General features: G+C 59.2%; 3 protein-coding genes across 6 annotated transcripts; 1 reads left to right on the top strand and 2 right to left on the bottom strand.

Moving 5' to 3' along the window:
* The first annotated feature begins 18 nt into the window (after positions 1–18).
* Positions 19–9,556, top strand: POLR2C (RNA polymerase II subunit C). The gene is made up of 9 exons (XM_005489915.4): positions 19–179; positions 357–406; positions 629–697; positions 803–855; positions 965–1,093; positions 2,324–2,375; positions 3,497–3,665; positions 5,819–5,893; positions 6,507–9,556. Exons 1-9 carry the CDS (start codon positions 94–96, stop codon positions 6,649–6,651), a joined length of 828 nt encoding a protein of 275 aa, XP_005489972.1. The 5' UTR covers positions 19–93; the 3' UTR covers positions 6,652–9,556.
* DOK4 (docking protein 4) lies at positions 8,245–13,524 on the bottom strand. 2 transcript variants are annotated; one of them, XM_074550849.1, is made up of 9 exons: positions 13,442–13,524; positions 12,236–12,443; positions 11,266–11,373; positions 10,936–11,050; positions 10,721–10,840; positions 10,443–10,632; positions 10,034–10,172; positions 9,823–9,946; positions 8,245–9,729 (listed from the first exon to the last, which is right to left on the bottom strand). In XM_074550849.1, exons 2-9 carry the CDS (start codon positions 12,299–12,301, stop codon positions 9,605–9,607), a joined length of 987 nt encoding a protein of 328 aa, XP_074406950.1. In that variant the 5' UTR covers positions 12,302–12,443; positions 13,442–13,524; the 3' UTR covers positions 8,245–9,604. The 2 variants fall into 2 exon arrangements, with proteins under 2 accessions (XP_074406950.1, XP_074406951.1); XM_074550850.1 differs by lacking the exon at positions 13,442–13,524 and adding an exon at positions 13,392–13,414.
* Positions 13,525–14,191: 667 nt separating this feature from the next.
* Positions 14,192–20,906, bottom strand: CCDC102A (coiled-coil domain containing 102A). Of its 3 annotated transcripts, none has more exons than XM_074550832.1 (9): positions 20,663–20,906; positions 18,417–19,002; positions 17,139–17,305; positions 16,916–17,024; positions 16,556–16,672; positions 16,263–16,472; positions 15,874–16,044; positions 15,681–15,784; positions 14,192–14,714 (listed from the first exon to the last, which is right to left on the bottom strand). In XM_074550832.1, the coding sequence occupies exons 2-9, from the start codon at positions 18,951–18,953 to the stop codon at positions 14,588–14,590; spliced, it is 1,542 nt and encodes a 513-aa protein (XP_074406933.1). In that variant the 5' UTR covers positions 18,954–19,002; positions 20,663–20,906; the 3' UTR covers positions 14,192–14,587. The 3 variants fall into 3 exon arrangements, with proteins under 3 accessions (XP_074406933.1, XP_074406931.1, XP_074406932.1); XM_074550830.1 differs by having other exon boundaries at positions 17,139–17,341; positions 20,663–20,902; XM_074550831.1 differs by lacking the exon at positions 20,663–20,906 and adding an exon at positions 20,363–20,459 and having other exon boundaries at positions 17,139–17,341.
* Positions 20,907–21,194: the final 288 nt, after the last annotated feature.

The following is a 21,194-nucleotide window of genomic DNA, read 5'->3' as shown; positions in this document are numbered from 1 at the left end:
GAGCGGGGCGGGGCCGGACCGGGCGGGCGCTGCGGGCGGCGGGAGCGGGGCCGGGAGCGGGGCCGGGAGCGGCGGGAGCGGGGCGGGGCGGCCATGCCGTACGCCAACCAGCCCACCGTGCGCATCACCGAGCTCACGGACGAGAACGTCAAGTTCATCATCGAGAACACGGACCTGGCGTGAGCACCGCCGCGGGGCCGGGGCGGGCGGGCCCGGGGATGAGGCGGCCGCGGCAGGCCCTGGGGCGGCCGGGCAGGGTCTCTGAAGCAAAGCCCCGCATTAGCCTCGGCCCGGTCTGTGCGGGCCTGCAGCCTCACGCTCCTTCATGGCCAACCACGGGTGTTTCCCTCCCTCAGGGTGGCGAATTCTATTCGGAGGGTGTTCATCGCAGAAGTCCCCATCATAGGTGAGGCCTTTCGCTTGCCTCTGGCGCAGTCCCTTGGGCTGCCTTCCGTGTTCTCCCGCTCCTTCTCTCTGCTTTTGGCTCTCCTTACCTGTGTTCAGCCATTGCTGTGCCCTGCAGATGCTGCCCCAGTTCTCTGCAGTCTCTGTAATGTTTTCTGTGCCCTCACAAGCTGCTTTTCCCCACATGAGTATTCCTCAGTTTGTGGCTTTCTGTTCTCTGCAGCTATTGACTGGGTCCAGATAGATGCCAACTCCTCTGTGCTCCACGATGAGTTCATTGCACACAGGCTGGGTGAGTGCTGGGTGGGGAGGAAGGCAAAGGTGTGTTGTGGGCAAAATCAGGGTTAGGGGCTCTTGTGATGTATCAGACATTCCTCTGATTTCCTGCTTCTCCCAGGTCTCATCCCGCTCACCAGCGATGACATTGTGGATAAGATGCAATATTCCAGAGTGAGTCACAAAAAATGCTGTGGGGAGTAATTTTGAGGGTGGTGGGTGTTTGGTCTGAGGGGAAGCTCTGTCAGTTTGTGCATAAAGAACCCATGTGTGTGTGTGCCAGGACTGCACGTGTGACGAGTTCTGCCCCGAGTGCTCCGTGGAGTTCACGCTGGACGTTCGCTGCAACGAGGACCAGACCCGGCATGTGACATCCCGGGACCTCATCTCCAACAACCCCCGTGTCATCCCGGTCAGTGCCACCTGCCCTGTGCTCCCAGCATTCACAGGATCATTCACAGAATGTACAGCATTCACAGAATCACTGGGTTGGAAGAGACCTTCAGGATCACCGAGTCCAACCCAGTCCCAACCCCTCAACTAAACCCTGGCACTGAGTGCCACATCCAGGCTTTGTTTGAGCACATCCAGGAATGGTGACTCCACCACCTCCCCAGGCAGACAATTCCAGTGCTTCATCACTCTTTCCATGAAAAACCTTTTCCTAGTATCCAACCTGTATTTCCCCTGATGCAGTTTGAGACTGCCCTCTGGTTCTGTCAGTGCTGCCTGGAGAAAGAGCCCAACCCCACCTGAGCACAGGCACCTTTCAGGGAGCTGTAGAGTGATAAGCTCACTTCTGGGTCTCCTTTTCTCCAGACCAAATACCCCCAGATCCCTCAGTGGTTCCTCACAGGGATTGTGTTCCCAGCCCCTCTCCAGCCTTGTTGCCTCCTCTGGATGTGCTCAAGTGTCTCAATGTCCTTCCCAAACTGAGAGGTCAGACCTGGACACAGCACTCGAGGTGTGCCCTCACCAGTGCCCAGTACAAGGGAAGGATGACCTCCCTGCTCCTGCTGAGACAGGGTGGCACACACAGGGAATGTAGACACTCTGACCACATTTCATGTTTCCTAAAGCTCCACTTAAACCCTAGTGGTTGAGCAAAGCAGGAGTATCTGCAGGAGCAGTGTGTGTGCCAGTGCCCTCCTCATCTCTGCCATGCTGTCCTTCACTTGCTGTCTGATGGGCTGCAGAGCAGTGTGGCCTCATCCCAAACTCCTTGGCTGCCCTGAGGCCTCTGGCTTGCTGGTTCTGGGCTCTCAGCATGGCAGAGTGTGAGGAGCCTGGGCCAGGGCAGTGCTGCCAAGCAGCTCCTGTGCAGTTGTCTTGGGGAGACTTGGTGGTACTGAAGTGGGACAGAGGCAAAGGGACTCTCAGAGAATGTTCTAGTACACTGTTGAGGTGGATCCAGATGTCACCACAGCCTGGGCTGCCCCTGCTGCCTGGTGACAGTGTGTGCCTGGGTAGAGCCCAGCTGGAGCCTGCTGTCTTTTACTTGCCTTTGGCTGAGGTGCTCTGAGTGCTGTGTGTCATCTGTAGCAGCTGTGGGAGTGATTCAGGAGCCAAGCAGCTGTGCTGTGCTGGAGCACTCATCCAAGCTGAACTTGCCCCTAATTTGCTTGGTCTTGTTTGGCTGCAGGTGACATCTCGGAGCAGAGACAACGACCCCAATGACTACGTGGAGCAGGATGGTGAGTGCTGGGTCACTGGCAATAGGAACTGTAGCAGGAAATTGTTGTTATCTTGTTGTTGTATTTCATATTTCTAAAGTCTTGTACCTTCTTGGCAATATTTCTCAGGGGCAGTTCCTCACAGCACCAACTTCTTCTGCTTGTTGCTGCTTCTTAGTCAGAGCTCCTTCCAGGCTCTGCCTGACTGGCCAAGCCCACCCCCTTTTATCACAGTTATCTTCACTAGCTACAGCTGCAGCCCATCAAGAACAACCAGGGCTTATCAGGGCAAGGCCTATACAGATATTCAATATACAATACAGATATTTTACTGGGACTCCTACTATAGGAAATTCTCTTTTCTCTCAGGTTCTTTGAACTCATCCTTCCTTTACTACTGTGCAACTGTAAGGCAGCTGTAAATATGACACTTCTGAGCTGCTGGTGTCACTGCACAAGTGGGGTAGCATTTTGTCTTGTTGCCACTCAGATTGTCCCAGAACTGAATAGGGTGCTTCTGTCTCTCCTTGTGAGATCTCAGAGACAGCAAGGAGGTGAAATTCTGTGTTGTGGGCTGCTCCTTGGGGGCCTGTGCAGCTCCTTTTTCCTTAGCTCTTCTGGGGACACAGCTGAGCCCCTCTGTCACAGACATCTTTTATGAAAAATCCTTTCCTTAGGATTTTTTCTTCTGAGAAGCTGAGAGACCTCAGGAACAAAATGTAAACATTGGTTATCTGCTGCTGTGGAATGCAACAGGTGGATCTTTGGTCTCATGTGGTTGTTTCTAATTAATGGCCAATCACGGTGAGCTGGCTTGGACAGAGAGTGTATATATATATATATATATATATATATATACACAAGCCTTTGCTATAATTTCTTCTTTTTCTGTTCTTCTGATGAAATCCTTTTTTCTATTCTTTTAGTATAGTTTTAATATAATATATGTCATAAAATAATAAATCAAGCCTTCTGAAACATGGAGTCAGATCCTCGTCTCTTCCCTCATCTTGGACCCCTGTAAACACGGTCACGCCCCACTAAAAATCCAAGCTAAACCTGGATCCTGGTGACACCTTCCAGCAGCAATCTGCCTTTGCAGGGTGTGCTCACCCACGCTGTCCCCTGTGTGTGCCCTGCAGACATCCTGATCGTGAAGCTGCGCAAGGGGCAGGAGCTGCGGCTGCGCGCCTACGCCAAGAAGGGCTTTGGCAAGGAGCACGCCAAGTGGAACCCCACAGCCGGAGTGGCCTTCGAGTACGACCCCGACAACGCGCTCAGGCACACCGTGTACCCCAAGCCAGAGGAGTGGTATGTCCTGCTGTCTGTCTGTCTGCAGCGACTGGCAAGGGTTTTCCAGCAGGACACAACTTACATTTCAGCCCTGTAATTTGGCTCAGTAAGCGATGGGGAGCGTGCCTGCCACGTCCCCTTGTGCAGAGTCTGCTCCTGGGGTTGGCTAGCAAAGTCAGTCACTTGGCAGCTGCACACAAGGTGGAATGGTTTGTGGTCATCTTTGTCCTCCCTCATGTACCATCACTGCTGGTTTTCCTCACTTTCATGCCCTTTTTCATCACTTCTTGTTGATTTTTTTCCTTCCCTGTGCAAATGTTCTGTAGGTCAGAGTAAGGTCTGAGGAAGGAGCAGATCCATGTGAGATGAAAGAAGTTTCTATGAGAGTAAAGAGTGGAAGGTTGGTTTGCAAGACTGATTTTTCAGCCTGGCTTGAGGAAGCCCAGTATGGCTGTGATTTAACTCACACATTTCCTCATTTTTGTAGCCTGAGCTCTTGCAGGGTTTCCCTCTCTGTCCCTTTTCTCTCCTCTGAAATACCATTCTGCACAAGTTGCACACAGCTTCTCATCCAAAAGTGACATGATTTTACTTTTGTAAAGCTGCTGCCCTGCTTTGGCCTGGGTGAGGACTTTATCCAGCATGACTTTTCATGAATGCTGCTCACCTGAGCTGCTCCTGGCTCAGTATCCCAGTGATCACCTAGCAGTGATCACTGTCACTAAGTGACATCCTGTCACTGAGCACTCTGGAGCCAGCAGCATAGTGAGGAGCCAGGTGCTTTAGGCAGGGCAGGCTGAGAGCAGGGACTGGGCAGGGTGGTGGATGTGCTGCTGTAAACATTGGTCAGTGGCAGGCTCACAAACCTGGTGTGGCATACAAAAAACAGGGCACCAGGAAACAATTTTTGAGAGGTCCTAGGCAAAATGTATGTAAAAGTTGGAAAAATCCCAAAAGAGGATTGATATTGGAGCTGCCAGTTTTTGATGATATGTCTGCCTTCTCAAGTTCATCTGACTCCCTGTGAAGACAATACAGAGCTAAAGCCTTCTGCTGCCCAAGGCCAGCTATGATTTTTGGTTTCGTTTTTCATGCTAGTTGCTTTTTGAGGCTGTTGGCAGAGCACTGGCATGCAGCTGGACTCTCCAAACAGCTGCCAGGGTCATGGAAACCTCTGCCCTGTTTTGGTCATGGGTGGTTCTGCAAGTGACAAGAAATCCCCCCTTCATTAACACTTCATCTCTCTCAGTGGTTTGTACAGGCAGAGGGTTTGTTTGAGAAATAGTTTTATTTCAGGCAGCTGATTACAGGGTGCTGGGATCAGTGTTCCTGGGCATTGCTGGGGCAGAGGAAGGCCAGCAGGAGACCTTGGTGGGTACAGGATTTTCTGTGCTGCCTTCTCAGACAGCTCAAGGCTTTGGGTTTTCTTACATGGATTAAGTGGTTCCACACAGTCTCTCTGGTGTGGTGCTCTATAAACCAAGGGATGCAGCAGGTGGAGAGATGTGTTTGTATAACTGATGCACAGGAATTGCAGTGATTTTGGTAGAGGAGTGGAGGTGCAGGACATCAGGATGGTGCTCCCTGATGCAGGTGCTGTCTGTTGTACAGGAGATTTTTTTCCTGGTGGCTCCAAGCCAAATGTGCCTCATGGACTTGAGTGCTGGAGTACTCCAGTGCTTTCCTGGCCCAGTGGGAAGTAGAAAGAAAAGATAACTCAAGGTCCATTACTCCATAAAAGCATGCAGGCTCCATAAACACAGTCCCTTCAGGAATTAATATCCCTTCACTGTAAGCACCTGCCAGATTGTACCAGTGTTGGTGGATGGAGCCACAGTACAGGGCTTGCTGAGTTTGGGCAGAGCAGGGCTGATCCCCTTCCAGTGCTGCTGGCTGACTCTGGGGCATTAATGAGGAGCCAGAAAACACAATGTGTGACTGAGCTTTTTTCTGTGACTTCATGTTGATGACCACCCTGTTGTGTGCTGCACGTGAGCCCCAGTGCTCACTCACTGGGGCCAGACTGAGTGCCTGGGCTCTGTGGGACCAGGCTGGGCTCTGTGTAACCTCTGTGTAACCTCTGTATAACCTCTCCTGCTCTGTGTGTGTGGGGCCAGGCTGGAGCAGGCTCTGGTAACCTCTGTGTAACCTCTCCTGCTCTCTGATTGCAGGCCCAAGAGTGAGTACTCAGAGATCGACGATGAGGATGCTCAGGCTCCCTACGACCCCAATGGGAAGCCAGAGAGGTGGGAGCTCAATGCAGTGCTGCAGCTGGGAGAGGGGGTGACTGGCTGGGTGCATCTCATGGGCTCTCATTAATAAAGAGTGCCTACACTGTGCTGAAATTGCCAGCCCAGGGAGCTGACATTCGCTGAAAAGCAGGGCAGGAGTAGGCATTAAGTGGTGATATAGCTGGATGTGGCAGGTTTTCCCCTCTGGGAGATCCTAGACAGTTCTCCTGAGTTCATGTTGCTCAGTGAGGTGTGAGGCCTGTGGGGGAAATACCCTGGCTGAAGGTGTTCATTCACCTGTGTGTGTCTCATGCTCTGATTGCTGGTGTTATTTGCACTGCAAAAGTGCCTCAGCCAGCCTTAGTCCCTGGCTTGGGGGACTGAGTGCTGAACAGAAATCAAGCTCAGAAGTGCTCTTCCAACCTGTGAGGTTGTGAGTGTTGGTGTGGTGGTTGTAGAGGGGCAGCACTGGCTGTTGCCTGCTTGGGAGGTGAATGATGATGATGATGGTTGGGATTGCAGGCAGATCTCCCTGCTGTGGGTGTGGATGGGCTGGAATGATGTGCAGTCTGGGTTTGCACCTCCTTGCAGAGGTGATGGTGACACAACCCCCACCCTGTAACCTCAGGTTCTATTACAATGTGGAGTCCTGTGGCTCCCTGCGCCCCGAGACCATTGTCCTGTCTGCCCTGTCCGGCCTCAAGAAGAAACTGAGCGACCTCCAGACACAGCTGAGCCACGAGATCCAGAGTGATGTCCTCACTATCAACTGAGGTGGCCCTGGCTATAGAGTACTGAGCTGTGAGTGATGTCTGGCTGAGATCTGGGAGAGGCTTTTACCTCCCCAGCATCTCCTTCCTTTCCTGGCCCAGCACTTGGTTGGTGACGCCTCTTCCCTGGCCCTTCTTCCCAGGAAAAGCCATTGTGATGTGTAGGGTAAAACACGAAGGGAATTAGTGAGCATCTTAGCTGGGACAGGCTTTGTCTCTAAATGATCCTGGAGTTTTGGTTCTGGTGTTGGGTTTTGGCCACGTGGTGTTTGGGATTGGGAAGTGTGTACCTTTGTTACACAACCCTACCTTATTTACATGTCCATTCTTTACTGTGCTGAATAAAGCCTTACCCCCAAATTTTTCTGTCATCCCTGGAAGCTCATTCAAAGCTGCTGGAGGAGATGTCACATCATTTACTTCTCTCCAATAGACATTAACTTAATGAGATGTGCTTTGGAGGGAGCATTGCTCGCTGATGCTGATTGCTGCTTGTGACATTATCTCCTGAGGAGAGCAGCACCCTCCTGCAGGCAGCCTGTGGCTCATTGATCCAGGGCTGTGTGTAAAGCACATGTTTGAGGCTGGGGTGGGCGAGAGCTGCAGAAGGCAGCACTGCAGGAGAGCCCAGCTGGGCCAGGCAGGCAGAGCTGTACTTACAGAATCCTCTGGAACAGACTCCACCCCTGTGCTGTAGAACCCTTTTCTGGGAGCTGGGTGGCACATGGGCTGTCAGTAATGGCCCCTGGCTGATGCCTGCCTTTGTGCCCAGAGCCCCCAGTGTCTGCTGGGCTGGAGTTTTGTGCAGGTGCCATGCCCTGACCCCCCTGGCAGTGGCTGAAAGCAATGGCCTTTGTCACCCCTCCTCTTCCCCTCCATCACTGCCCAGCATGACTTGGGATGAGCTTGGTGACACTTTCTGGAGAGAGAGGGGAAGGTCTGTGTGCCCCCATGCTCATCCTGGTATGATGGGGATGGTTCAGGGGGTGGTGCTGGGGTCACACTGAGCTGGGGACAGCAGCCCATGCCAGCATTGCCTTCCCCTCCAGGCAAAAGCTGCTGCAGCCAGGCTGCTGCTTCCATTTCCTTGCCATGGCAGAGCTGGCTGCAGCATGGCTCTATGTCCCCATCCCTGGAGGGATCACTGTGCTGGCTGGCATGGCTGTCTGACCTTGAGGCCAGTGCTGCCAGGCAGTCATGGCATGGATAGCTTACCTGGCACAGCTCTGGGAGAGCTGGGAGATGGTGTGCCTTGAAACTGCTTCACCTGGGGACTTGGAGCCACCACTGGCCTGGCACATCCCCAGAGCCACGGGCAGCTGGAGGTCAGGGTGACAGGGGGGTGCTGCATCCTGTCCCACCCAGGGATGTTTGATGGAGAGTGGCAACTCCCTTTACCCTTCTTCCTATCCCAGCGGTTTTAGGGCTTCACTTGAAATGTCTTGGCCATGGCTGGAGGCAGAACAAAGCCCTGAGCCAAGCATGCTGCCAGGAACCTCAGGAAATCTCCCCATCAGCATTTTTCTCTCTGGCAGGCACAACTCCCACTCGCGCTTCCCGAGCGCGCTTGGATGGAACAGACAAACAGGAAGGGTGGATGTGGATAAGGGTTGTTTATTCATTGAGCAACTCCTTAAAAAACAGAAAACCCAAACGTTTTTGGTAACAAATGTTAAATCTTTTCCAGATGAGGTGTGTAGCCAGGAAAAGAGGGCAAGTTCCACCTCTCACCTCAGGGAGGACACACTGCTGGGCAGTGCTGGGGTCCAGAGCCCCTCTGTGCACAGCCATGCTGTGAGGAACAGCCTTTCCCTGTCCCCATGTCCCCTCTGCCACAAGCTACACCACCCTGAAACACAGTATTTACAGACCACAGATTCCCACATCACAACACTCCCTGTGCCCAACACATGGACCTGGAGCTTTAAAGGGCAGAAATAAAAACCACCAAGCATCCAACCCAGACGGAAAGAAGACTCCAAAGAAACACCAAGGTTTGCACGGCAATAAAAAGATAGCCCTTCTAAAGGAGGTCAATAAATAGGAGAACTAGAAAAAATCAATTGCTTTTTAAGTTCAGCACATAAAGCCCAGTTCCACCCCCAGTGGGTGAGGAGGAAGTGAGGGCTGTGGGAATGCACAGAGGAATGTGGCTCTCTCCCCATCAGCATGGGTTTCTCTGCCCTTGGGCTTCTCATATCCACAAAGCTGCCCCTTGAGAGACAGATGCTACTGGCCAAAACCAGTCCCATGGTTGCCCACCAGCAGATAAACAGGGGCATGGCAGGGGGACACAGCTGTGGGAGGAGGGAGGGATGTGGGGTGGGAGAAGCCAGGGAGCTCGGCTCTGCCTGGCCGCTCACCCCAGCCAACCCCCCTGGAAGGAAAACCAGTTTCTCCTGAGACATATCAATTCTACAGCGAGCATTTAAATAACTTTAAGAAGTGCAAAAATCAGCTCAGGGATGGCAGGGTGTCCTCAGAAGCACCCTGCTCTTCATGGAGGGGTGGGACCCTGCACCATCGGCCTGGCACAGCTGCATCCTCCGACGCTGCTCCATGGCCATGGCAGAGTGATGCTCCACGCAGAAAGCTCCGAATTTCTTGACCCCCCCACCCCACCTCTCTTCACCTCCCAGTTGGATCCCTAAGAGTCAAAAACCTCTGGGCATCTGCCCAAGGGCTCTTCAGCAGCCACCACATTTGCATTCATGTGAGAAGGAAATATCTCTTACAATACAGGTATTCAATATATATTTGAAGTCAGTTGAGGCTGAGCCAACCATCGCCTCCACTAACGCCAGCCCAGGGCGTGAGCCAGTCCCTGCTTCCCAAGGCCTTGGCACTGAGCTGCCCCAGCTCGGGCTCCTGGGGATTCTGAGGGGTCACTGCCTGCGTCCTTGCCACCCCTTGGAGAAGAAAAAGGGGACCCCTGCCACAGTCCCCCCGCACCAGCTCATGGGGACGATGTGGGCTCCCTGTCTTCAGGCTTGTCGCTTTTGGAGGACTTTGGCTTCAGCAAGATGAACCTGTTGAGGAGGTCAGTGTCCGAGCTGGCCTGGGCGCCCGCATACGCCTCCCCTGGGGACAAAACAGAGGCTGGGCTCACCTGGTGGGGAAAGCTCTGGGGGCTGTAGGAGCAGCATCTCCTCGGTGTGGGGTGGGGACACTCACCAGCATAGCTGGAGGACTCGGCCATGTTCTGGGAGCCGGTGATGTGGTGCCAGTAGGCGCTGCGGGGCAGCATGGTCGTGGGCGTGCAGGGGTAGGAGAAGTGCTCAGTGCCCTTGTTCAGCAGCTGCAGTGGATGGGGGGGAGGAGGGTGATACAGAGCCCCCAGAATCTCCCCCAGCCGTGTCCCCCCTCAGCATGGGCTGGAGCTCACCCTGACGTTCTTCTCCATCTCCAGCAGGACCCTCTTGTGCTGCTCAGCGATGGCCAATGTGGCGCTGTGCACGCGCTGGTAGATCTGCTCACCCTCCTGCGTCTGGAAGGTGTATAGACCTTCTCCTGCATCACACATCCTGTGGGGACAGGGCACAGGATGTCACCAAGGTCGTCAAGCCAAGGCATGATCAACAAAACCCACCCAGATAACAGCTGGGGCAGCTTCCCATACTGTTAAAGCTGTGCCTAGGTGCTGATCTGGGACCAGAACCAGCTCCAAGCCCTGCCTGCCATGGGCACACTGCACAGCCATGGTCATCACCCCTGTGGTGATGCCAGCAGGGCCACGGCCCAGCTGGAGGAGGGCACAGAGCTGTGATCCTGTCCTGGCAAGGGTGACACCTCACCGTCCAGCCTCGAAGGTGAAGCGGGTGGCGTCGCGGCCATAGCGGCGCAGGGAGCAGAGGGGCCAGGAGAGCAGCTTCACCCGCGGGTTGTGCGTGTCCCAGAGGTAGATGTTTTCGTGGGTGATCTGCAGCTTGCACTCGCCATAGACGTCCAGGTTGGGGCAGGGGAGGAGGAACACGTTGAACCGGTCTGGAAAGGGGAAAAAAAAGAAAATAAAATAATCAGCGGGGGGTGCAGCAAGGCGGAGCCCCGGGCGAGCACTCCCCGCCGCGCTCACCCGTCTGCTCGCACTGCACACCGGGCGCCAGCAGGTCGGGCTCCCCCAGGCTGATGTCGTTCAGGCGGGCTCCCAGGCACTCCACCGACAGCGTCTTGTACCACTCCTCCGCCTCCAGCTCTGCAAGGCACCACGGCAGCCCCTGGGCGACCCTGGCCACGCCGGGTGCCCCACCCAGCACCCTCGGCCCGGCTCCCCCGGGCGCTGCCCCGCACCTGAGTCGCAGGTGAAGGTCCGGGCGGAGTCGTCGCTAAAAACGATGGCCACCGCTTGTCTCTTGGTCTCCTTGGGCAGCCGCGTGATGCACTTGACATTGCTGATCTCGGTGACCTGCAGAGGAGCTGGGGGGTCACCGAGGGCTGCTCCAGACCCCAGCTGCTGCTCCCAGCCCCTGTTCCGACACCTGCAGCGCCCGGACCCAGCTGCATCCCCTCCGGAGCATGGGGTGACAGGCACCCAGCGAGTCCAGGCAAGGAAGGAGCTGTTCTGGCACGGGTCCCCGAGCAGCGGCAGCCCCCCATGACCCCTCCAGCGCACCCCCTCACCTTGGGGCAGCCCCGCAGGCACGCTGACTTCTCATCCGGGTACTTCTCCAGGCGCTGGGGCCCTTTGCTGGAGGATTTGCGGAAAACCAGCCAGCAGCGCCGGTAGATCTGCCGGACAGAGAGCGGCGGCTGCTCGGTGCCACAGGGGCTCCCTGTCCCCACCACAGCCCCGGCCCCATCCCCAGGCCCCTGCCTGCTCCTGCTGACCCTGCTGGCCTGGGGACAGGAGGGGATGCTGGGCATAGGGCTGTGCCGGGGCTGCCATCATCTGCCCCCACCCCCCGCCAGTGCTAATTACAGAGCTTAATTAATGAGCACGGACAAAGCTCCCAAGCGGACCGCTGTTCTGGCATTTCCCCGTCCCCTCTCCTGCATCCCCTGCCTCTGAGGGTGGTGGGGGCACCGTCCCCAGGCATGTCCCCCTCCCCTGGATCCCGCTCCCTCTTTGTTCTCCCTAATTAGCATGAAATTACCCAGCATGCTCGTTGCTGCGGCTCCAAACCACGGAGATGGGCGACCAAACCCCTGACCCCCCACCTGTGGGTGCTGCACCCCCACACCATCCGAATTTGCACCCAGCAGCTCCAACCCCTCCCGGTGCGGGGCATCCCCCATGCCAAACTGTGTGTGCAGGGAAACTGAGGCACGGGGGAAGGGAAGGCTCACAGGCATCCCCCAATCCCTGGGTGACCTGGGACAGGTGAACGGGTGTTGCTCGGTGCAGGATTCGGCCGGTGCAGATGTTGAACCCCCGGGTCTGCTGGGTGATTTGGGTACCAACAAGTGGCCCGTCCCTGCCATCCCCCACTCCTCTGCCACCACAGCCCCCAAAAGCTGCTCATTCAACCCCAAAACGGGGGCACAGGGAGCCACAAGAGGGACCTGGCCACGTCACCTCACCGGGAAACCAGCACCCCAATTCCATGGGTGTTCCCCCCACATCTCCCCATTCCCCAAGATCCCCACTCACCCCCAGCTTCTTGCTCTTCATCCTCACATAGCCCTGCTTGATGATGTCGTTAAAATTCGTCGCCATGGCGATGGCTCGATAGGGTAGGGGATATTTTGGGAGGGGGGGGCTGCCTTCACTTTCGCCCCCCCCTCTCCATCCTCTTCCTCCCTACCCCTCCTGTCTCACCACCGGCCCAGCTTGGTGCTAGCAGCGTCCCCCATGCTGGCTGGAAATGAGAAATGACAGATCGACGGGTGACATCTTCCTCGTCCTCCTCCCCCTCCTCCTTGTCGTCCTCCTCCTCCTCCTTCCCCTCCTCCTCCTCCTCCTCCTCCTCTTCCTCCTCCCTTCTCTGCCTGAACCATCCGAGTGGAACAGTCCGGTGTTAACCCCTGTCAGCACGGCGGAGCCAGGGTGGCACAGACCCGCGGGCAGTCCCTGCCGCCAGCTCCAACATGTGTCCGAAGGGACCCCGCACCACATCTCGCCCGCCGGTCTCCATCACCTCTCGCACTCCTCTCCTTCCTCCCAGGCTGCTCGGCTGGGCAGCAACACGGCCCCGGCCCCTGGCACGGGCTGGGCTCGGTGGGAGCGGCCAGGCCGGCTCTGCTCGGGGCTGGCCAGAGGGACCTCGGCTCCCAACCTCGCCCCCCGGTGTCACCCAGCCTCTGTCCAGCCCTCCCTGAGCTCAGCCCGGTCCCTGCAGCTCCCCCAGGCCCCGCCGGCGGCACCAGGTGCGGACCAGGTTCCTTTGCCAGGTGGAGCAGTCCCAGTGGAGGCAGTAACCCAGGAGACAGAGCAGGGCCATCCCCGGGGATGCTCCTGCATGCAGCGACACCCGGGTCCCCAAATCCCAGCAGGCCGGGGGATGGGGCTGGGACAGCGCCTTGGGGACAGCCCGGTGTCCGAGAGTGGCCGCGTTCCTGTGGGGGAACATCCCCCATTCCCCATTTCCCCATTCCCCATGGCCATCACCACCCGCGCACACCAACACCCCAGGGAACCCAGAGCTGCTGGGGGGCACCTCCTGCCCCCGGCCTGTCACCTGTCACCTGTCACCCCCACACCCGGCACCCCCGAACCCCATCACCCATCACCCCCGCTGTCCCACCGGGACATCCCTCCGGGCGTTGTCACCTCCCGCCCGTTTGCCCCGACACGTGTCAGCCCAAACCTCGGTCCAGCCCCGTCCGGTGTCCCCGTTCCCCGCCGCTCCCGCCTTACCGGCTCCCGGTGCGAGCGGAGCCTCCGCGTCCTGCGAGCCCCGGAGCCGCTCGGCCCCGCCCCGCCCCGCCCCGGCCCCCGCCCCGCCTCGGTCCCCTCCCTCCACCCCCGGGCTGCCCAACCAGAGCCACAACCGGCCGCCCTGGAAAGAAAATTCCATCACTGGGCTTCGGAGGGAACAGCCCGCAGCGGCTGCCGGGCGGCGGCAGCAGCCTCGGGTCCGTCCCTCGGCTCAGGTGTCACCGCAGCCCCGCTCCGCGCCCCCAGACCGGTGCCAGGCGTTCACTAAAGCTGCCCCCAGGCACCCCCACCCCCGCGGGCTCACTTGTTGGGCTGTAAAAATATGAATAATCGCTGGAAATAAAAGAGCATTAAAAAAAACCCATGAGCAGCAAAGAGCTGCGCTTTTAGCCAATCAATTAAAAGGCAGAGCGAGGGGATTAGCTCACCGAAATATTAATTTTTAATAAGGTTGTGTCTGAGCGCCTCCAAAGCCCCCAAGGCCCTGTGCTGGGGGGCTGGGCTGAAGGGGCTGTGCTGGGGTGAGCAGCAGCCTCAGGTGAGCAGCTCTGCACCCCTGGGACAGCACCTTTCACTGCACAGGCCCAGGGACAGGCTTTACCCCACACTGGGCTGGAATCCAGGCATGGGGACAGCAATGCCAGTGGGTGACATCCAGACCCATCTCCTTGATGTGTCCCCTCCCACCCTCCCTCCTGTGTGGGAATAGACCAGCAGCTCACACCACCACCAGAGCCTGGTGCCCATCTGGGCTCTGTATTTATAATAAAAAAATCATATACAAATACATACATATATATAATATATATAAAAAGAAGTGGGCAGTTTGTGGCTGCCAAGCTTGGTGCCTCTCTTGGCCTTGCACCTCCTCCTCCTGGGCTCAGTGACGCTGGCTTTGGTGGCCACACCAGTGTCCCAGGAGATGCCAGGGGCTGAAGGGCCACCCAGTACTGTCCAAGAGGCAGTGGGTTCTGGAGCACCCCTGGGTAAATTCCTCTGCACCGCTCCGTGCCTCAGTTTCCCCATCTATACAAGGATCACCGCACAGCTGGGCCCCCGTGGTGACACACTTGAGCGCAGGGGACTGATGTGGCACGTCCTGCGGTGGTGGCACTGCCCTGGGCTCTAGGGCACCTGGATCTGCAGGTCCTCATCCTCGTCGGGGTCGCTGGTGCCGTCGCCGGCGTCGTCGGGGCCGAAGCGGGCGCTGCGCATCTTGCCGAACAGCGGGGCGCTCTGCTGGCGCCGCAGCCTGCCAAAACAGCTGCTGGGCTGGGGGCAGCCTGCATTCCCCTGCACCCCTGACAGCATGGCTGCACCCCAGAGATCCCTCCCTGCAGCCCTCACTGAGCCCTGAGCTCCCCCGCAGCCTGGGGCCAGCCTGGAGCTGGGAGCTGTGGATGGGGCACAGGCTAAACCCCTCCGTGGATGGGCATCCCTGTGCTGGGCAGCAGAGAAGGGAGGTGTCATCCCCCTAAACTGAGGAACCCTCAAAAACCCCATGAGTCCCCATCCCCAGGAGCCTGCGGTGGTTTCAGCTCTTTACTTGCCCTGTGGTGGTTTTAGTTCTTTACTTGCCCTTGTGTAAAAATTCATCCAGGAAATTTTATGAATCAAATTTGAAATCCGAAGGCCAAGGATCCAGTGAGATCCAACCAGTCCACCACACTTTACTGGAAAGCATGAATTATTTAGGGTTGACTGCACGGGGAGTCTGGTGGGGGGGGTGATGAATCCTCCATTATGCTTCTATGATTTAATGCAGATGTCCCAATAAAATAAAGGATGATTATAAACACCCCCCAGCGCCTCCTGGAGCCACGGCATCGATCCCACGGCCATTTCAGCTCTTTACTGCTGGAGAGGCAAGCAGGGCTGGGGAAAGTTTTAAGGGCAGGAAAACTCCCACCTCCCCAGACTGGTGTGGGATGCCAGCAGCCTGCCCTGGCCGTGGGTACTAGTGGGTGCAACCCTAAGCAGCATAAAACTGGGCTGTGCTGGTCTCTGGGCAGCCTTGTACTGGTTTAACTGGGAGGTGAATGCCACCCAGCTCAAGGTGGGGTGAAGGCTGCTCAGAGGATGGCTGTGCCCTTCCTGAGGATGTCACAGACACTGGGCCATGGGTTCAACCAGGCAGATGCTGGCTGAGGGATGGTGGCAAGGAGAGCATCATCCCATCCTGGCTGGTCCACACACGGCTCCCCCAGCCCCTGCTCACCGTGACTGCAGGTGCTCCAGCTGCACCTGGAAGCTCTCGCTCTGCTCCGTCTGCTCGTCCAGCGACCGCTGCAGCTTCCGCGTCTGGTTGTGGGCCTCATCCAGCTGTGGGGTGGGATGGGATAGTGCTGTTAGCAGCTGTGTAGGGAACAGAACAGCTCCCTGAGCTCCTCCACCAGCGTGACCTTTCCCACCTCATCCTCAGCCTGGGCCAGCTCCTTCTTCAGCTCCTCCACCCTGAGGCGCAGCTTCTTCACCTCTCCCTCATGCTGCTCCACGCGGCGGTTGGCGTGGGCCAGCTCGGCCATCTTCTCCTGGTACTGCTTCTTCAGCTTGGTGTGGATGTGCTTCAGGTCGGCCAGCTCCTGTGGGGGGCACGGGGAGGGGGCTCAGCATGGGACAGCCACCCCCACCACTGGGTGTCCCCTCCTCCCTCCCCAGGGGTCTCTCCCATTGCCCCACCCCATGACCCAGGAGCTGATGGGGTCACCACCATCCCTTGAAGGGTGATGGCAAAATTTGGGCTTGAGCGAGGCCAAGCCCCACAAAAGCCACGGTGGTGGGGAACACTCCCCTGTAGCACCTTGTTCTTCTCGAAGAGCTCAGCCTGGATGGTTTTGAGGTCAGTGTCCAGGGCACTGGCTGTCTGGCGCCGCTTGCGAGCCAGCACCTCCTCCAGGTCCTCGATCTGTGCCCGCAGCTTCTTGTTCTCCCTCTCCAGGTTGAGCTTCTCGGTCTCCAGCCGCTCCCGCCGGCCCCACTCGGCTGCGTTCTCTGCCTGCAGCCTCTCCATCTGGGACAGGGCAGGGGGTGGCTGAGGGGCAGCAGGAACCTCTCTCTGCCCCCTCTGTCCCCCAGGCTGGGGTCTGGCCTCACCTCTGCACGCAGCTCAGCCAGTTTCTTGTCCATGCTGGAGCGAGCTCCCAGCTCGTCCTCCAGGTCCTCAGAGATGCGCCCCAGCTCGTCCTGGTGAATCTCCTTCAGGATGTTGAGCTGTGGGGGCACATGGCGCCAACAGGGGGCTGTGAACGCCCACCTTCCACCTGAGTCCTGGCCACACACATCACCCAACCTCTACAGATGGACCCACTGCATCAATAGCACTAATGAAAATCCCTTAACAAGCAGCCTGGAGTTGTGGAAGTGACTGTGGGCCACCATGTCCATCAGGATGTGCCACCCTGTGAGGGACAGGCCACCCCCTGGAGCAGCTTTGTCCCCAGGCACCTCGCTCACCTGCTTCATCACCTCCTGCTTGTTCTTGTTGAGCTCCTCATACTTGATCTTCCACTGGCTGAGCTCGCCCTCCAGCTTCTCAATGTTCTTGCTGAGCGCCAGCTTGTCCCTGGGGAGAGGCAATGACAGTGACAGCCTGCAGGACCCATGGGATGTGCCGCCCCAGCAGGGACCAGCCTGGCATCAGCTGGCAGCCTGCAAGGACAATGCCCCAAGCACTCACTCCCTCTCCTTGAGCAGCACTTTTTGGGACTCGTCCAGCCTGAGCTTCAGGGCGGTGACTTTGGTGGCGTCCTCCTCCGCGGCGCTGACGTCCTCCCAGAGCAGGCGGCTCCGCTCCTGGCGGCTGAAGGAGGCCCGGGGGCCCCGCTGCTCCCAGCTCTCCTCCTGCTTGCTCGGCAAGATGTTTTCCATCAGCTCCAGCTCCTGTGGCGCCGTGGGTGGCCCAGCACAGGGACAGGGTGAGAGGGCTCCCCAGCCCTACAGCACCCAGCCCGCGCCCCATAACCAAGGGCATCTCTCCCTCCATCCCCAGGGATCCCCTAAGGCTGTCCCCTTGACCTCCCAGGGGAGCTCCCACATGTCACCACACTCTACTGCCAGCTCCCTGCCATGCTGGAAATGTGGTATCAGAAAAATTAAAACCAATTTATGACACCGATCTCACCCAGGACTGCTACATGAGTGACATTTTACCAGGAGCTCTGAGCACATAGTAAATGAGCAGCAGGGGCCTCCAGGGGACAGGATGTCCCTGGGCACCAAGTGTGGAGCCCGTGGGGGATGCTCACATTAATCTCAGATTTGTCACTTGGCAGCTGTGCTGTCAGGTGGACATGTCACAGCATGGCACCCTGAGCAGTGACTTCTGTGCTGTGACAGAGCTAACAGCAGCACAGGAGGGATGGCTGCAGCAGCTGGGATAATGCCTGAGGTGGCTCTAGTGTGGATCCCCCCTTCCTCCTCCTCCTCCTCCTTCTCCTTCCTTCAGCAAAAAACCCTGCCAGAAGCCCATATGGACACCCTGACAATCAAGCTGTGGCTGGGAGATGCCACCAGCACTGCCAATGCCACCATCCCTGCACTGGCACAGTGATTTTTGCTGAGTGCCCCCAAAGGGAAGCCCCAGGAAAGGGACTGGTGCCAGTGCCAAGGTGATGTCACTGCATGGGGCTGTGATGGCTCTGGATCTCCTCGTGGCACTGCTCTGAGGAGTCTGATCCCCCCCGGTGCTGTTCCAAGAGGGATCTGACTGTCCTGTACTGCTCCAAGAGGGGTCTGAGCCCAAAGTGCTGCTTGGAGGGGTCTGACACCCCCCATACTAATCCAAGAGGGGTCTGACCACCCTGTACTGCTCGGAGATGGGTCTGTCCCTCCCAGTCCTGCCCTAAGAGCAGTCCCTTACACTTCCCATTTTACAGGACAGGCGGGGGTGGTTTGGAGGTGCACAGACAAGGATGAGGAGCTCCCCTGTTCCCCTGGGTCAGGCCCGCACGCCCACCTTGACTTTTTGGGGCACCTCAGCCCCCACATCCCGCACAGGCTCTTGCTCAGGGCCGGCGTCCCCCTCTGCTCCGTCGGCGGGCGGGCTGCCGGCGCTGCCCGGTGCCTGTCCCGGTGCCGGTGTTCGCGGTGGCGGCGGGCGCTCGTCGGGCCGCTCGCGGTCGCGGTCGCGGCGCAGGCTGGCCAGCTCCTTGGTGAGCGCCTCCAGGCGGTGCCGCAGCTGCCGCACCTCCTCCCGGGCCCGGTTGCGCTCGGCCCGCACCTTGCTCCACTTCTCGCGCCAGTTGGCCGTGCAGTCCGACCACCAGCGCATCGTCTTCTCCATCTGCGCCGCCCGCGCCCGCGCCTCCTCCAGCTCCCGCAGCCGCAGCTCCTCCCGCCCTTCCCAGTCCCCTTCCAGCAGCGCCGGCGGGGGCCCGGGCGAGGGGGTCCCGCTGGGGGGGGACGGGGACGGCTCGGGGGCCAGCAGGGCCAGCAGGGAGCCCCCCGGCAGCGGCGGGGAGCCCGCCAGGCGCGAAGCCCCGCTCTGGCTCATGGCTCGGGGCTCCCTAGGGCATGGCCGTCACCGTCCTGCTCTCGGGCACCTGCAGGAGACACCGGGAGTCAGCTGGGCTGGAGGGATGGGCTGGCAGGGCACGGTCCCTGGTTTTGGGAGTGGCACACTGAGTGATGAGATCCCTGGCATGGACTCTAGCCAGGTCCCCAGTGAGGACTCTGGCCATGTCTCCAGCCAGGTCCCCAGTGAGGACTCTGGCCATGTCCCCAGCCAGGTCCCCAGGTGGCAGCCAAGTGTCAGCCCCAGCCAGATCTCCAGTGAGGGGATCCTCCACCAGTGAAGTCCTCAATGAGAACCACAGCCCACAGCCACCGGCATCTGGTCTCAGCCTGGCTCTGCAGGCGCCTCTGCCAGCGCGCCACAATGAAGGGAAGACATCTACATGTCATTCGCATGATGTCATCTGCATGAGGTCATCTGATGACATCATCATCATCTGTGAGCCTCCCAAACCATCCCTGCTGCTGGAGTTGGGGTACTCGGCTGCACCCCAGCAGCTCCAGCGAGGGTTACAGCCCGGATCTGGAGCCAGCAAAGCAGGAACAGCTCCGGGAGGAGAGCCCGGAGCTGCGGGATTGGCGTGGCAGCAGGACGTGTGTTCAGGCAGCTGGATGTGCTCTGCGATGATGCCGCAACAAAGGGCCGGGGCTGGGTGTCCCCATCCCGTCCTGGAGCTCAGATCCCGGCCTGGAGCTCACCCCCGGCGCGGCCGGGCAGGCAAACCACCCCAGGAAACCTCAATGGGAGGCTGCTGCGCGCCATAATGGGATAAGTACAGGGTCCGGCCGCGGCTGCCCGCAGCCCCGGCAGGTTCCTGGGACGGTGCAGCCCAGACCTGCTACCAAATCCGGCTGGGCTGGGAGAGCCGGTGCTGGAGCAGCGGGAGCAGAGGCCGATAGCAGCTGTGGGATTTGCATGGGAGAAAGAACTAAATTTTCCGGTGATATCTGCAGAAATTGGGAAGTTTTGCTAAAACTCAGCAGCAAGCCCAGGCCCGTTCTCTCTCGGCTGCTCCTGGAGGAATCCCAGGCATTGGCAGGACCCGGCACAAGCAGCGCCCACGGGAGCGCACACGGTGCCCGGGCACCTACGGAAAACCCACGGAACGCATGCCGGGAACCGGCAACAGTGCGGCACCCACGGGGGAAACGAGTGGACCCAGGGCACCCCTGAACAGCCACGGGAAGCACGAGTAGAGCACGAACACCCATGGGACACCCGCGGGAAGCACGCGTGGGTCACGGACACCCGCGGGAAGCACGCGTGGAGTACGGACACCCCGGAACAGCCGCGTGGGTCACCGGCACGGGCGGATCGCGCCCCCTCCCCGGGGCTCCCGGCGGGGCCGCCCCCGCGCCTCCGCATTGGCGCCGGGCTCCGTCACTCACCGGCCGCGGCCCGGGCGGCGGGAGCCCCGCATTCCTCCGCTCCGCCGGAATTCCCCCCGCTCTGGCCGGGAGGCACCGCTCGGCCCGGCCCGGCCCCGCCCGGTTCGCCACGGCCCTGCCCGCCCCCCGCGGCTCGGCCCGGCCCGGCTCGGCCCGGCCCGGCCCGGCTCGGCACGGCCCCTCCCCCAGCAAAGTTTTTCGCAAGTTTCCCGGTGCCGCCGGTGCCGCCGCCCGACCGCCAGCCCGGCCCAGCCCGGCTCACCCCGACCCGACCCGGTTCGGCCCGGCCCGGTCGCTCACCCGGCGGTGGCGGCGGCGGCGGTGCGGGCGGCCCGCGCGGGCCGGGGCGCTGCGGCCGAGTCTCCTCCTCCTCCTCCTCCTCGCCCTCCTCCTCCTCCCCCCGGCGCCGCTCCCGCCCCCCGCCCGCGCCCGGGGCCGGTCCGGGCCGCGCTGCGTGTCCTGCCCCGTGGCACGGGCGGGGCGGCCGCACTGGGGGAGCTCCGGTGCTCGGGGCTGCAGGCAGCCCTGCCCGGCGTGCCGGGGCTGGGGGCTCCGACAGAGAGTGCTCCCAGGGCTGGGACCCTGCCCGTGGCTGCTGGGCTGGGCTGCGCACACGTGTCTGTCTGTCCTGGGGACACGTTGGGGACACGGGGCCCTCCGGGTGAGCGGTGGCCGCGTGGTGTCTGCATCCCCCCATACACATCCATGCTGGCTCCCTCCTGGCCAAGCAGCAAAACCCCCAACCACCATTTTGCCCCTGTCTCTTTCCCTTTGCTGGATGCCTTCCGGACAAAAAAAATTGGGTTTGTGTTCCGCGGGACGTGGAATCGAT

The sequence above is a fragment of the Zonotrichia albicollis genome, chromosome 13 (genome assembly GCF_047830755.1).
Source record: "Zonotrichia albicollis isolate bZonAlb1 chromosome 13, bZonAlb1.hap1, whole genome shotgun sequence".
Lineage (NCBI taxonomy): Eukaryota > Metazoa > Chordata > Aves > Passeriformes > Passerellidae > Zonotrichia > Zonotrichia albicollis.
This window is presented reverse-complemented; position numbering and strand designations above follow the sequence as displayed.

What these genes read in the sequence shown, in the direction of transcription:
- DOK4 (XM_074550849.1), bottom strand. Translation starts at nt 12,301, where the DNA reads ATGGCGACGAATTTTAACGACATCATCAAGCAGGGCTATGTGAGGATG. An exon ending in GCCTGCGGGGCTGCCCCAAG is followed by an intron (nt 11,051 to 11,265) that starts GTGAGGGGGTGC and finishes GCTCCTCTGCAG; the next exon opens with GTCACCGAGATCAGCAATGT. An exon ending in CGAGTCCTCCAGCTATGCTG is followed by an intron (nt 9,730 to 9,822) that starts GTGAGTGTCCCC and finishes TTTTGTCCCCAG; the next exon opens with GGGAGGCGTATGCGGGCGCC.
- CCDC102A (XM_074550830.1), bottom strand. Translation starts at nt 18,953, where the DNA reads ATGAGCCAGAGCGGGGCTTCGCGCCTGGCGGGCTCCCCGCCGCTGCCG. An exon ending in AGCTCTTCGAGAAGAACAAG is followed by an intron (nt 16,045 to 16,262) that starts GTGCTACAGGGG and finishes TGCCCCCCACAG; the next exon opens with GAGCTGGCCGACCTGAAGCA. An exon ending in TGGCCCAGGCTGAGGATGAG is followed by an intron (nt 15,785 to 15,873) that starts GTGGGAAAGGTC and finishes CCCACCCCACAG; the next exon opens with CTGGATGAGGCCCACAACCA.
- POLR2C (XM_005489915.4), top strand. Translation starts at nt 94, where the DNA reads ATGCCGTACGCCAACCAGCCCACCGTGCGCATCACCGAGCTCACGGAC. An exon ending in GTTCATTGCACACAGGCTGG is followed by an intron (nt 698 to 802) that starts GTGAGTGCTGGG and finishes TGCTTCTCCCAG; the next exon opens with GTCTCATCCCGCTCACCAGC. An exon ending in ACAACCCCCGTGTCATCCCG is followed by an intron (nt 1,094 to 2,323) that starts GTCAGTGCCACC and finishes GTTTGGCTGCAG; the next exon opens with GTGACATCTCGGAGCAGAGA.